General features: G+C 37.7%; 1 protein-coding gene across 1 annotated transcript in view; it reads left to right on the forward strand.

Annotated features, from left to right (window-relative positions):
• cfap43 (cilia and flagella associated protein 43) overlaps positions 1-16180 on the forward strand; it is a 30094-nt gene that overhangs the window by 4113 nt on the left and 9801 nt on the right. The window contains exons 7-24 of the mRNA XM_015347581.2: positions 944-1026; positions 1383-1514; positions 2184-2300; positions 2778-2858; positions 4214-4362; positions 6191-6294; positions 6502-6654; positions 7203-7369; positions 7646-7804; positions 8229-8359; positions 9400-9574; positions 10246-10356; positions 11296-11373; positions 11924-12049; positions 14010-14114; positions 14530-14646; positions 15070-15276; positions 15500-15706. Coding sequence (XP_015203067.2) covers positions 944-1026; positions 1383-1514; positions 2184-2300; positions 2778-2858; positions 4214-4362; positions 6191-6294; positions 6502-6654; positions 7203-7369; positions 7646-7804; positions 8229-8359; positions 9400-9574; positions 10246-10356; positions 11296-11373; positions 11924-12049; positions 14010-14114; positions 14530-14646; positions 15070-15276; positions 15500-15706 — 2402 coding nt within the window. The remainder of the gene's footprint in view (positions 1-943; positions 1027-1382; positions 1515-2183; positions 2301-2777; positions 2859-4213; positions 4363-6190; positions 6295-6501; positions 6655-7202; positions 7370-7645; positions 7805-8228; positions 8360-9399; positions 9575-10245; positions 10357-11295; positions 11374-11923; positions 12050-14009; positions 14115-14529; positions 14647-15069; positions 15277-15499; positions 15707-16180) is intronic.

The raw sequence follows: 16180 nt of genomic DNA on the forward strand, positions 1-16180 counted from the left end.
TGTAGCACAGAACTCTCACATTTTGAGACAAATGGAAGGGAAAAGGGGGGAAGATGAAATGCTAATAAACAACTGGAAAACTCCGAAAACATATCTATTTAGCCAGCAGCCATATCACCCTGCAACTCACAACTGGTAACCCACTGAAGCTAAGCAGGTGTGAGCCTGGTCAGTACCTGGATGGGAGACCTCCTGGGAAAAACTAAGGTTGCTGCTGGAAGAGGTGTTAGTGGGGCCACCAGGGGACGCTCATCCTGCGGTCCAGGTGGGTCCTAATGCCCCAGTATAGTGATGGGAACACTATACTGTAAACAGGCGCCGTCCTTCGGATGAGACGTAAAACTGAGGTCCTGACTCTCTGTGGTCATTAAAAATCCCAGGGCGTTTCTCAAAAGAGTAGGGGTGTAACCCTGGCGTCCTGGCCAAATTTCCCATTGGCCCTTACCGATCATGGCCTCCTAATAATCCCCATCTATGAATTGGCTACATTACTCTGCTCTCCTCCCTACTGATATCTGATGTGTGGTGAGCGTTCTGTCGCACTATGGCTGCCGATGATGCTGCACATTGGTGATGGTGGAGGAGAGTGGAATGTCCAGAAAAGCACTATATAAGTGTAAGCAATTATTATTATTTGATATGTAATATTCACATGTAATATTCATAGTATATGTTTAATATGTAAAGCACTTTTTAGGTCTTTTAGGTCTTTCGTTTACTAGGTACATGTACTGTAGGTCAATTTACTGTGACACCCAAAGACATTCTAACTAGGATTAGGACACATAAGGCTCCAATCTGGAGTCGGAAGTAGTTTTCCATGCTGCTGCCTAGTTTATTTGCAGTATGTTGCTTATCCCTCCTATGTGAACATAGGTGATATTGCCCTTTTAGCTTTCTCTCAGAGTTTCTTGTGTGCCATGCTGTTGTTCTCATGATCTAGATGGTGAAGAAAGCGAAGTTCTACAGGAAGGTGACCTCAACAGCTTGGCTTTATACAGGGACGGCCTGTTTGCAGCAGGAAATGTAAGAATGGGGCTTTATGTGGACATTGATTATTTTAATTCTTTTTTTACCTCTTCTGGTTGTGAATATTTCTACACAGTACCACTTAATCATTGGAAATTAAAGCTTAGATGTCGGCAGGAAGATATGAATATTACATAGGAAATATTTGTTAAAGATATGTGATATAGCATTCTCATAAGAGATAGCTTAGGGTGTCCCTGACGATTGTTTTTTTTCTGTTTGATCAGTGACATATATATGTCATAGTATGTTAAATACAAACAAGTCTTAGTCTGAGAGAAACTCTATGTCAAGGATAAGTTTGATGAGCTTCTCAATATACAAATAAATATTATTGTTTACCTATCTAACAGGATGGTGTTTTACGCTGCTTACGCATCAAAGGCAAAACTGTAAAAGTCACCCAGTGCTGCAAAACTGAGGAGCCAATACAAACCATTGAATTCTCCCCTGACTACGAGTCTCTGGTTCTGACTACAAGTAATGTAAGTGTAATGACCTTTACCTAAAACAAATTGTAGCAAATAATCTTTCTTACCGATACAAGTTGAATAGATTTCTGTATGATATAACAAAGCGGTTATTTTCCTGGAGCACAGTACTGAACAGTTCAACTGACTTTAGCAGTCTAAGGATGACTCCTGGTGGTTAAAATAAGTATTAGGAAAGTAACAAGATTATTTCTGCTGAAAAAGGATGTCTTCATGCATTTGATTGTGGCGACGACTCATACAGTGTTAGAGTGGACAAAAATATTATTTTTTTCTTTACAGAAATGATTTAATTTCTAATGATGAGGATAATAAATTACATAGGAAAACACCGTACTTATATATTAAATTATAATATATGAGCAGGACATTTTCTTTCGATGTAATGGATTGGGTTTGTAGATTCATGACAAGAGTGGCCTGTGCCCTGCCTGTTTGTCTGGAAGCAGTAAATTTGGTGGAGGTATTATTTCAATCTTTTGACAATCTGCCTAGGATGCAGGTAGGTGTTGGCAAGCTTGGGTAAGCTTTGGTAATTTCTCTCAATCTTGCAGGTGAGACCTGCTCTAATTCCAAGGTAGTGTGCATTTATGTAGTAAACCTATAGTATACTTGACAAGGGCAATGAATTGTAAGGGAAATGCTCATTCCTTCTATTTCCAGGGTTATCTATACAGGTACAGCCCCAGCCAACCCGGGCAGATGTCCAGAGTGCTGGATGTTCTCACTGGAGACTTTGTGGCTGCAGCCTCCCTGTATCCAAGCAGCAAATTCTGTGTGGTAACATATTCACAGCAAAGTTATCTCTTTTTCACTCACCTTAAGGATTCATCTAACAATCCTGCCTGACGTACCTTAAATAACCCTTTTTATATGGCAACAGAACATCATCTTAGGCAACATCTGTTGGGGATTCAAAGGTTGAAACACAAGCGTGTGGAAAGACAATTTGCTAATCCTTGCCCACTCATTGTCCAGGCCCCAGATTCATGGCTACACTATAGGCCCAAGAAGGTTATGATTGTTCAAGCAAACTGAACTTAAGCTGGTAAACATACAATAAAATAAAAAACCAGCTCGAAATTCCCAGGTGTTTGCTTCTAATGATCTGTCAGGGGTCAAAGCTGAAATATAGAAAGTCTGATTTTTGTATGATGTAGTTATGGCTTTTTAGTTTGAAAACTAGAATGTTCATTGTTCAGTGTAAGATGTTACTGTGTTATAATATTTTTTTTCCTCTCCATTTCTGAATGGTAGTCAGTCAGAGACTCCGGGGTGCTGCAGGTTTGGTCAATGAAAGATGGCAGCTGCATCAGCTCTTTAAGTCTACAAGTGCAGGTACTGTATGTATTGTTTATTTTTTAAGAATAAGGAGGAGAAAATAAAAGTGTTAAAATATGACAACTGTTTCAGTTACATCTCAGTACATATTTAAAGTATAAATGCAGAAGTACAATTTGAAGATAAAATCATTTTGCTAACTACAACTACAAGTAAGCAATAAAAGTTCAAATATATTAGTTGACAGTATGTCTCTGAAAACCTTCAGAATGGAATTCCCCATAACGGCAGGGGTGTAATTAAAAACTTGCATCAACAGACTTTAGCAGGCATGTGAATAACCTTTAACCTAACATTGAGTATCTTACTACCCATACAAGGTATATAAAGTAATCCTTCAAAAATTAGAGCCTTACATACTGTACTCAGAGGTATTACTCAGACTGATGGATCTTAAATCAGATGACAAGATCTGTTATTTATTAGGTCAGCTTGAGATCATTTTAGCAACACCTGTTGAAGCAAGTTAAATTGCTTAAAAAATGTGTGTGCCTAGCAGATACTTCTATTAAAAACATTTCTTTTAAGCTTTAAATTGTGAGCACTCAAAAAAAAACTGTTAGAAGTCATGCTTTAACATGTAGGGCCAATCTATCAAAAAGTAATTTGAGACTATATGAAGATCTCAGTTACATGCAACATACAGAACCCGTTTCATTCTGGATTTGGATGCTTTTGCTCTGTAGGAGTATGGTACTGTAGGGTGTTTATGAATTTCTAATGAGCAAACAATTTAAACTGTTATTTAGTCGATTGCAGTAACTGTAACAGTATCAACTCCCCATGCAGTAACTACAGATCATGCATATAAATTTAGAGCTTCAACATGGCATGTGTTTATTCACAGGCAAGGTAAATATCCAGTCTTTCTTATTTCTAGTCAGTAAAAACTTTTTGCATTAACGTCTTCTTTATAACATAGTGTTTTTTTAAATAACAATAATCAACAATCAGAAGAAAGACAATGATAATTAAACATCTTTATACAAGATAACATGCAATGATTAAAGCAAAAAAAAAACCCAACTTCAAAAATTGTTATAATTAAAATAACAAAAATTGTTATAATTAAAAAAGAAAATCCTAAAAGTATGCTAGGTACAGTGTCATTAATATTAACATGTAGCAGTGTCATGGATTAGAAAGGCTTATTTAAGAAATACAAAAAATGCACAACTCTTACAGTATACTAAGAAAGAAAGCTTATAATAAATAAAAACTTGTTTATAGAAAACAACAGCAAAATAAAAGTCAGCTCTTAAGATATGACACAGACATCTGCTTGTTTTGGTGGTTCATTCCAAGTCTGCTCTTTTGCCACACCATGTTATTCTTTCTGACTCTGAATGCAGGCAACAAGCTTGACGTGCTGCCCAGCTGCACAGTGTGCTGCTGTGGGGACAGCCTCCGGGCACATCTGCTTCATAGACCTGACCCAGGAGCACCTTCCACGATTAGTTCACAGGGTTCACCTCTACCATGTGCCTGTGGAACACCTCCAGTGCGTCTTTATTTGTGGTGACTCCTTTTTCATGAAGAAACACTGTATCATGTCTAGGGAATTAAAACTGGTATTTTAAAAATTGATATTCAACAAAAAAGAAACCCCTGAAAATGTCAACACAGAAACAGAGCACAGAATCACAGTTGAGGTATAAATGTACAGTGTGATTTGACAGCTGTTAGGATGCTTTTGTGACCGTCGCGGTTCCACGCGGGCTTATGCCCTTGCTGCTCCACCCTGCCAGTTCGTCCTGCAACACCTGGGGCGCGAACCCGGGTCTCTGGCGTAAGGCAACAGGGAACCAGCCAAATGAGCTAAAGGAGACCTCCCTCAGCCCAGGTGGCTGAGGTCCCTGCTATGTGCAGGGAGGGCGATGACGTCACTGTGTCTGAACTAGCTCCACTACACTCTGCCATTGCTCCTGTGCAGCTGCATTGAGCTAGGGAGGGTTGGCTGGTTGTGGTGGTCTCCTGTTCAGAGCATTGGCCAGTTGGTTCTACAGATGTTCTGTTAGACACAGGTGAAAAAGCTGGTTACAGCAAGATCTTGGTATTGTTGGTATGAGTCAGTGGAGCTGAATAATCCTAGCACTGTGTACTCTTACATGTCCACCACTCCACCAGCTGGTTTAACAACAAAACTATCAGCACAACATTGACAACGAATTTTCTCCACATACTCTATCTTCTGTTCTATGAAAACTGAATGCCTTCCAAGCATGGAGGTGGTGAACTACAGTCACTCTGTCCCTCTACAGTCTGTCTACAGTCTGTCACTCTACAGAACTACAGTCATACAGTCATTCCATGCATGAATGCACATTTCTTCCGGGCCTTTGCCTTGCTTGGTTAATTTCTAAGATGGGACATGATTTTATCTTTTACTATTCTTGTATTAATTAAAATGATGTATTTTTGAAGGGGTATTTATGTTGATTCATAATCATCCCATGTTGTCAATTTTAACAATTTTTAAAATGCACTGAGCACATGGTGTTTTTGTGAGTATACAGTACATGACTTGAGATTTATATTTTGTTGTCCCAAGGAACAGTGACAGAAATAATCAGCAATGTTATGTGCTCATCATTTAAAAATGAAATGAAATGTATGTGCCCATTGCGTTACTGATCTAAAATATAGACATTAATGTCTTCATTTGGCATCAGAATATGTTTTATCTGAATGCTGTAAAGAAATGCTACTTTTAATTAAATTTAGTATTTATTCCTTATATTTTTTATACATATTAATGTATCAGGTAAGAATGTTGTGTGAGAAAATAAAGGACCATAACTTTAAATGATGCGGATTTACATGTTTAATGGAGGGTTGTCCATTTTTTAAATGAATATTACATTTACCTTTACATTTGATGAAAAGTTTGAAAGAACTATGTAAAGCACAAACAACGTTTCATAAAGTTTTATTTATTAGATTTAGTGAATACTTTCACCAAAGGTACAAAACACAAACCCAGTGCTTGGTAGGGTCTTTTTGTTTGTTTGAGTTACTGTATCTTGCTTGTACCCATTGAAAAGACAAATCCAGGTACAATACTAGGTTTATATTAGTGACGGTAATTGGTGGGTGGTTTAATCCAGACCTTAGTGAACGAACACAGCCAAATAATAATTTTTGCTCTGAAATAATATGGCAAGATACAAAAGTATGTCTTCAAGTCTCTCTGCTTTTTTTGTGTAAGATTTACAGTAACTTAAGTGTACAGTACAGTAAATAGTGTGTTTATGAAGACATCTTATACACAGACTTCCAACCCTTCACAGATGAGTCCTGTTCCAGTCTTTATTTCTCTTTTTTTACAGGTATGACCAGGGAGGAACTTTTCTTCTCAGTGGAGCTTCAGACTCGTATATATTTGTGTTGGATGCCAGGCCATCCAAAATGTTCGAAGTTATTGGATACACAGGTCTATTCTATTCTATTCTATTCACAATCAACACAACAAAGTAAAAAGCAATTATTTGATTAAGTAAAACACAAATCTCTATAAAAAGTCAACATTATTGGTCCATCACTATAGTAATGCAATGTAGAAAATGTTTTAGAATATCTGCATTTTAAAACAATCTGACCACTTATGGAAAAACTAAATAGCTGTGTGATCCCGTTTCAGAGGCAGCAGGCTCTGTTGTAGATCTGTCTGTTCATTACAACAAGGAGACCAAGCACGCGAAAGTCCTAGTGCTGTCTGCTGTGAATAAACAAGAAGGCATGAAGGAAGAGAGCCATCTGGAAATGTTTGTACTACAAGCTCAACTCATGATAGGTAAAGACAGATATTTCTGATTGATTCCTTCTTTGATTTCAAGTGTGAAAATAGCGGTGTGTCTCTTTAGAATTGTTTTGTTATTCATTTCATTTTTAACATTCTATAATACAGTAAAACCTCTGCATATGCTTCCTGTCTAAATGTAAAGCATGGTGCTGGAAGTCATAGGGATGTTATTCATGGATGATCTCATCACTTTCTGTAGGTTCAGCTGAAGTTTTTACAAAACACTTGAATCATTGAAAAACCAAACTTTGATGTTTCAGAGTTACACACCTTCAACTAATTGTACAGTATGTGAAGTACAAATGTCATCTTCAAGGCTCACACGAATATGCGCACAGCCCCAGAAGACAAAACCCCTACTTAAACCCATTAATAATAAGTTCATGACAGTTTTTTTCTTAACTGTTTTTTGTTAAAATCCATTTATTAATAAAAAGGGAGATAAAATAATAAAAGTATTTTCTTAGCTTTTTTAGCCTTTTGAAGTTACCAATGCACATCTTGCAGTGAGTCACTCCCTTTACTTGTCCCCCTGTAAGGAGCTGCGGGCTGTGCTGACCGGCGTGGCTGCTTAAAGGATGAGATTCTGCAAAAACGTCATTATGAAGTCGGCAAACCTCTCTCCTCTGTAGTCCTGGGACCTAACAATAGGGCCTATGGGTACTGCAACAGGACAAAGTCCATTCAGAAATTCCTCTTGACAGAGGTACCTGTTAATCAGTTGTATATACAGTATTTTATTTGTTTGTGTAACATGGGGATTTTCTTTATTCTGTAATCAACCTCGTCATTTTTACTGGAGCATCCAGATTGATTTATTTTAATTAATTTATTTTAAATTAAATTAAGATGTAATTATTTAAGTAAATATGTTGTACTGAAGACATCTCTATGCACATAGTTTTTATTCACAGAAGATAAATACAATTCAGAAATTCCTCACAGTGAATTCATCTGATTTAGGAACATTTTCTTTTCTTAGGGGGGTGCAAAAGCTAAAGATGTTGTGTTACTGACTCCAGAGAAGGAAGTTGAAGGACATCCTCTTGGTCCGGCTTCTCTCCTCCTGTCTCCCCACCAGCAATGGCTGGCGTCCGTAGGCAGGGACGGACTGCTGCATATCAGAGAGACATCTCTAATGGTAGGAGTTTGAAAAACAGCTTAGCCGACAGTTGTGGACCCTACAAATATAAAAGAACATTTAAAGAATGCTAAAATGATTGCAATGACTGGAATTAATAAGATTTCTAAAATCCAAATTTAGAAGTAGAATTTAGAAGCAATTAAAGAGCAAGTTTAATTTGCTTTCCTAGCATACGGGGCCGGTTGGGAGCTGAATGCAGTGATTGAGAAATTGACTTTTAATGCTCAAATGAAAGACTGCATTCTGCACAAAAAAAAATGTCTATGTAAAGGGGAAAATAATGACAGGCAGGTAATGTGATACATTGCTAGCAGTTATGATAATAACGGGTTATTTTCAGGTCTAATAACAGACTCCTAAGTCATTTATAAAGTAGCTTGGAGTTTCCAGCTTTTAATACTGTATGTCTATGTGTGAACAGGAGAAGTACCTCCAGATGCAGTGCCACTCTTGCTGGACAGCTGGGGCTCGGACAGTTTCCTTCTCTCAAGACAGTCAGACACTTATTACCACAGGCCTCACAGATGGGGCTCTTGTCTGTGTCCAGCTCAGGTACGTTTGTGATGCAGGCCCTCAAAGCATTTTAATAAGATGTTTTTAAAAAGTTGGCACTACAGAGAATGAATAATAATAATTTCACAAGAAGGATGCAATTTCCACCCATGTTTAACTAGCATAGACCTGATCACATGCCAGAGAATGAATGAAGTGGAGAAACAATGCTTTCCTGTTGATCACATCCCTAGTGAACATATTGTAAATTTTCATCAAAAACATTCTATAACCTTTTTTTCCAGTCATTACGGGATTACTGTTAATGGAGTCACTGTATTCTGTTAAATGAACTGGGCAAGTTCCGCATATGTTGCCTTTGGTCTGTTTGTATTATTAAAAAAAGAAAATGTCTTTTGATAATTATTATGGAAAGCAAATATAAAATACTTACAAAAAAAAACAACTCTTCTAGAAACATAGTGCTGTTAAAAGGTTTACTAGCACAGACTTTGCATTTGTTCTGTTTTTAAATACATTGTTCTAAATTGATGAAATATTTATATAGGTAGTATAATTACTTGCAGGTGCTGACAGGACAGCTTGTGTAAATGTCTGAAGGAAGCACAGAGGTTCTTGTAGCATATTACAATCTATCTGTCTCTACATCTTTCCACTCATCTGTCTATCTATTGTGGTTATGAATATTACTTATCAGTCTGTCCAATCTTAATTCCACAGAAAGCAGACTTTTGTATGATCTCTGACTCCACATTTTTACAAATATAAAGTTTAGGTTATACCAGACAGCTGGCTCTCCCTTTTTAGGGGTCATCAGCATTACATAGCTACTGTAACTGTGACTAGTGCCGCAAGAGTACATAAACAGTATATGAATTAGAGTGACGGCTTCATTTTAGATGTGCAGACAACAGAAAGAGAAGGCGTAAGACAGTCCTGTCTCCTCTAGCATTGTGATAGGACAAAGAGCTAATCAATATTCATACCCATTCATACCCATTACATGCTCCTACAGTATGTCAACCCTCACCTTAATCAGTGCTCTATATAATATAGTATCTTTATTATGTTTAATGCAGTTTTAAGACAGCCGGTATGAACAAAGCAACTACAGCAACGGAGCATGCACGTTCCATGCAATCCCTTTTGGACCCCATGATGGCCTCAGAGAACACGGCTCTCAGTGACCTGCCTGCATGGATCCATGAGTCCCAGTCACCCACTGGAATAACACTTCAGGAGCAGCAGGAAGAGGTATAACACTGTGCATTCAAGGAGCCTGAGGGCAGCATCTTTTTATGCCTGCATAAACAGTATGTGCTCTGGCTTATTTGTAAACTGCTGGTCACTGCAGCATCGTGTGGTATAATACAAAATGTGCAATACTGAAATGCAAAATAATTCAAGAAGAAAGTGTTGCTTACATCCTGTAAGTGGATGTCACACATCTGTAAGTATACAGTACATGTTCGTCTTTAACGGGTTGTCTCACGCCCTAAAAACAGCTTGCACAAAGTAACACATCTGCTGTGAACATTTTAATGACTCCTCACTTTGTAAATTATGGGTGTTTGTGCACCAGCAGCCTATTATATTAATGCATTTGAGTGTGTCACTAATGGAATTGTATTCAAGCATCATAAAAAAAGAAAATCAAGCTTCTGGCTGAGGCATTACCTAATATGGGGAATTCCCAGAGCATAAATCACTCTGAAGCACTTTACCACACTTGTAAAGCAACACGTGGAAAGGCAACTGTTTTTCTTTACACTTACAAGGAAACACACAGAAACTTTCCATAAGTATGGAAAGTTTTTGATCATCATTATTGAACATCCTCTGCTAATACAACACATTGTTTGATGTGGTTTAATGATCAAGCTGCCATATTGATTAGCCTTGATTCTAGCACTTTTGTTCATTAGGCCACTTCCAGGAGATTGAGTGTGGAGTTGATTGAGCAGGACGAGAGCTACACCAGCCTCCCTTCTGTCTCACCTGCAGATGCTACCTGGCTTGATCAAAAACTGGAGGAGGTCTGCCTGACAATAGCTCAATTCTTCTTTCTGTAGCCTTTGTGTTGCCTATATAGTGATTTCAAAACCTTTAGTGATATAGTGATTTGGAAACCTTTGTATTGATAGCAAAATAGCAAAAGGATATCAAAATAGAAGCTTAGACAATTTTTGTTTTCAGTCTCTGTGATACTAATTAAGATATATTGACTTTTCACACTGTGCACCATAGTTTGATAGGCTTCCTTAGAAAATGTAGGGAAACAGAATAATGTAAGAATGATTGTACTGAATGTATGTAACACAGGATCCATTTTTCTCTGGAGCAAAATAATAGAATTTTCCTGAGATTGGAAAACAAACAGGAATTTGGAATTTCAGAATTTGTAAATGTTATACTATTGCATATGAAAAACATGAGAAAAAAATTACATGATTAAAGACAGAGGGTGTTTGCCTTGGAAATTCTATTTTTACCATTAAAAATATGTATACATATTTATATGTATACATATTTTTAAAGTGAATAATGTTAATTAAATCTTTAATGCTCAAACTGAACACAAAATCAAACACTTAAATATTTTGATTGCATAACTATTCAGAAATTTATTAAGAGCCCCATCTGATATTTCACATGAAGGTATTTTCCTTAGAACAGGGCTGCAACAGTAGATGACAGCAGGGTATTTATCAAGTTATGAGTGGTGGTGGGTAGACCAGTCCAAATGAGGAACAGAGGTTAAAAAGAAATTAACCTCTTTTTGACTAGGTGACTACATTATTAGAATTTAGAGAACCCTTTGGTTTATTCTATACAAACATAAGCTTTTACTAGATTCCTGATCAACGCAAAACCTAATTGAGTTGTTTAAAAACTGATAAAAGTTATAAACTGTTGGAAGTTCTTGTGTCACATCCATGCTTGATGATTTACTCAGCCATTTTATATTCTTACAGGCAATCAAAGAGGAGAGCCAGCAGTTTGCAGAAAAGAAAAAAAGTCTGAGAAAAGGCATCAAGCAGCTGCGCAAAACAGTAAGCAAGCTTTTTATTAAACCGACATGACAAGTAAACTCAGAACGCTGGTTATCATTTGTCATCAACAGGAATAAGGAACAGAAGGTCTACTGTGAAAGTCAGACTAGAAGACTAGTATAGCATGTGTGGCCACATTTCAAAACAATATACAGTATGTTGTAGATCTGTGATGCATGTTTTACATCAGGATGCAGATCCTACCTTGTGGGATGCCATTTGCCATCTCATGTCATTTCTCTTACCGTGATCTCTTGATGGTAATGGAGCTTTTAGTTCGTTCTTTTCTGTGCAGTTATTTCCTGATTTTCACCAACCTTAAAAATCACCATGTTAAATTTCCCCATCAGCTATACCCAATCAGCTCTCTCACTAATGAAGTAATGTAGTACTTTTACAACACAGTCACTTAAATGTATTAAAGTAAGTCATTAATGATTGAATAATCGAAATTACATAAGTAAAGTAATATGTTTCGTATGATATTCAGTACATAGTGTTTACTCCAATTTAGAACTTGTTTTACAATCTTTTTCTTTTTCTTTTGCAGATACAGGCAATGATGCGTGAGAATGAATCCCTGCCTGAGATAGAGAAGCTGGAGCAGCAAGAATTTAACCTGGATGTTGAAGAACAGAAGAGGCTGCAAGCCGAGGGAGAGGAAGAAGTCAACAAGGTAAAAGGAAAATAAGCTGTGCAATGTTGAGGCATGATGAGCATGTTCATCTAGGCTTAAATTATATAAGAAATCCAAAAGGACTGAAACTAATACTGTTTTGCAGAATTATGCAGTTTGGCATTACACTGTAATGTTTTGCAAACATTTTTTTTCCTTTTAAGAAGATCACTTTCATTGGCTTCCTGTATGTGTTAACATCTAGTTTCCATGTACAGAACCTTCTCTCATCTGTAACATTTCTTTATTTCTTCTGTTATTAACTACTAACTATCTAATGGCCTTTTTGGGCTGAATGGCCTCTGCAGGTTTGTAACCTTTCTCATGTTCACCTTTGTAACTGGCTTTTAATATATATATAAAAAGAAAAATATAGCTTGGATTCACCCCCCTGAGACCTCAAGCAAATTCTGAGGGCACTAGTTGCTTCCCCTTTTGCAGCAATTATAGCCTCAAATCTTTTGCAGTATACTGTAACCAGCTTTTCACATCTTGGAGGTTTGATTTTCACTCACTCTTCCTTGCAGAATTGCTCTAGCTGTTGCAAGTTACTGGGGCAGTGGTGGTGTATAGCAAACTTCAGTTCCTGTTCCTCCCACAGATTATCTATGGAACACAGATTAACTCTGGACTTTGAATGGGACACTCAAGCACTTCTACCTTCTTCATTTTAAGCCACTAAAAGGTTCCTTTGGCTTTGTGTTTGTGGTCATTGTCCTGTTGAAATATGTTTCCTCTGTCCATTATTCACATCTTTTGTAGACTTTGGAGCATAACCTGGAACAGTCTTCCTATATTTTGCTCTATTAATTCTGCTCCATTAATTAATGCTCATTTTCCAGTCAGAGACTCCTGGATGCCTTTTTGCATATTCCAGATGAGTGTTTTTCAAAAATGGCTTCCTCCCACTCTACCACTCCACCAGATTTGTGGAGCACCTGAGCTATTGTTGACTCACCCTCAGTTTCTCCCATCTCAATTATGACACATTGTAGGTCTTTGAAAGTTGTTTTTGGTGTCTTAACTACTTTGCTGACCAATATCCTTCTTGCCAGGCTGGCAAATGCCAAGCTTTTGGAGGACGCCCTGGTCGTTAAACATTCTGAGTAATTTTATGTGTCCTCTACTTCCTGAGAATTGATTTAACAGTGTTCTGGGGGATACTCAGAGCCTTTGAAATCTTTTAATTTCCACATCTATCTTGTGTCTGTCTACAATTCTGTAGATGCTCCTTTGTCTTCATATTGCTTTGTATGCAAAGTCCAACCATGGGAACTCACACAGACAGGTGAATTTAAATTTACAAAGACAAGTCCATTCAATCTGGATGGTTAACTACTTTAATTGCACACAGGTGGATTCCAATCAACATATTGTACAAATTCTGAAGGCAACTGGTTGAGGCAGAGCTTATTAAGAGGTGTTAATGCTAAGGAGGTGAATATATTTTTAGGTTTTTTTATTTTTAAATGTACATATTTTAAAAATAAGAAAGTCTATCAAGTTTCTAGTTATAATACAACAAAATGTGGCAAAATATGTACAATGGGGATCAATATTTTCTATACCTATTTATATAGTTTTGCTTTGATAAGTGGTGCAGTACTTAAAAAAACCTAATAATTATAATAATAATAATAATAATAATAATAATAATAATAATAATAATAATTGCTTACACTTATATAGCGCTTTTTCTGGACACTCCACTCAAAGCGCTTTACAGGTAATGGAGACTCCCCTCCACCACCACCAATGTGCAGCATCCACCTGGATGATGCGACGGCAGCCACAGTGCGCCAGAACGCTCACCACACATCAGCTATCATTGGGGAGGAGACTAGTATAAACTAGTATTCCTTAAACTAATGTAATTCTAAATGAGAATGCAGGTTTTTCTGGTCCCTGCTCAACTATTTTTGTTTTGAAAATTTTAATGGTTCTTTTCTCTACTTGTAAGGTCCGTAATGAGATTGAACTGGAGAACCTAGCCAAGTGCTACCTACGTGATGTAATCAAAAAGGAATGCTGGGACTCCATGAAGGTCAAAGGGCAGGCCATTAAGGTATCTAGAAGAGCTTTAGAGTAAGAAAGGTTACAGTGTACAGTGTTCTCAAACCTAGTCTTGTATTGAAGTTTATTTTGACTGTTATAACAAATCTGTTATGCTGGATTTATATTTTTAAGACTTTAAATTGTTTTTCAGTTTGACCGGGTTTCTGGTGTCATAGAATGAGTAAGCAAAACATTTACTAGTGTAGGTAGCTGTGTCAGCAAACATAGGCTGCAAAGGAACAAGTAATGGTTTATTCCATGCTGAAAAGAGAAGAAAAGAAAGACAACATTTCGGCAGTGGGGCCTTCTTCAGGTGTGCTGAGCTCTTTTCAGCATGGAATAAACCTTTATGTGTTTGAATGTATTAGAATAAGCTGTGTGAGGTGATAAGGGTGTAATTTAACCAATCCTGGTCCCTGCTTCAGGCTTTCCACACAGAGCATGAGGTGAAGAACTACCCCATGAAGGAGCGCACACCCAAAGAAGTGGAGGAGTTGGAGAGAGTTCTATGTCTGAGAAAGATTGAACAGGCTGACCTCAGTGTAATTTACACCCTCATTAACTATTTACCCCTACATAGCATACAGAGGATCCACCAACTTTTAAATTGCAATCCTGTAACTATACATTTTTCTATCAGATAGAACTGTATACTGTTAGATACTGTTATGCTCATTTATTTGCTATGTCCAACAGTTTTTAAAAACCTTACAAACCAATGACAAGATATCTTTCATTTTAGCATTTTCCATTTTGTGTTTTAAGTTAAAGGCTATTATTTATGATGTCAACTAGTTTGTACTGTCTGGTCACGGTGCACACTGTTATTCAAAAGCATTGTTTCAATCACTAAACACGTTTGGGACAAGTAGCGCAATTTTGGTTAGGCTTTACTTAATTGAAGGGCATTCGTGAGAGATGAACTCATAGATCTGATGTTCTCTTATGTACTGCCATAAATGCAGATCCGAAAGGAGATCCTGGAGAGCCGATCTATGGGGGCATCAGAGAGGGATGAGGAGGAAGGAGATGAGGAGGGGGGGAAAGTTGCTGAGAGTCCTGCTCTCATGGGCAGTTTGAGTGCTCTGTATGGCGGCCTCAACCCTCACCTCTACAGCCAGTTTGAACTGCACACCAGGGAGCAAAAAATCAACCAGATAATTCTCCTTCAGGTATGGCAATGAACCACCGGCCTTCAGATCCTCTTGCATAGAACTCAACCACGGCATCTCACGCCAGTAAAATATAAACTGGAATCTCAGCTTTGGCTATATATTTTATCTGAGCACAATTTACTGCAAAAAGGCCATTCAGGAGTTCAATGTTTCCAATGTTTTAACATTTGGGGTTTTATTAAGACAAATATTTTACTGAAATCCATTTTTTGCCCCCCAGGACGTCATTTACAACATTAAAACTGCCTTCAACAAGGAATTCAGTGCTGTGTATAAACAGAAGGAGCAGGAGATAAACCGGGTGATGGACAGGAACAAGAGGATTCTGGAGATCATGGCCGAACTGGACCTGAAAGAGAAACTGTGGGAACCAACTCTGTCTTACAGTGAGAGGCCTGAGAGGGCTCTCACAGTGGAGGATGCAGAGGTAATAAGTTGTGTGCCGTTAAACTTGCTGTTGTTTATAGTGCATTTCCACCTCTTAAAGAATGCCAACTCAGTTTAGCCAGTTCACAGCACAGCTGGAATCAGCTGTTATTCTTTAAGTCAAACTCAAATGTTATTCACAGAAAATGATACTTCACTTGGCAGCCGGTAAGTCCTTGGCATTGAACTGTGCCAGACCTACACCTTGAAAATTGTAGTTGGAATCTAGCCTGTTATTAGTAGCCAATTAGGGTTGATAGCTGTTATTGAGTACTCAAGATTTAAATTGAAACTCAAATTCTGCCAGTCAGCTGGATCATTCATTTTCCCAGGCAGGACTGGACTGCCTGTGTACTCACAAGAAATGCCACATAAATGCTGACCCACTGTTCCATTGTCTTTGCATTGGTTAGTCTGGAAAGATCTCAAAATCCTACCTGCTGTATGAGGCATGTTAGGGAACTGTTGAAGGCTA

The sequence above is a fragment of the Lepisosteus oculatus genome, chromosome 4 (assembly GCF_040954835.1).
Source record: "Lepisosteus oculatus isolate fLepOcu1 chromosome 4, fLepOcu1.hap2, whole genome shotgun sequence".
Lineage (NCBI taxonomy): Eukaryota > Metazoa > Chordata > Actinopteri > Semionotiformes > Lepisosteidae > Lepisosteus > Lepisosteus oculatus.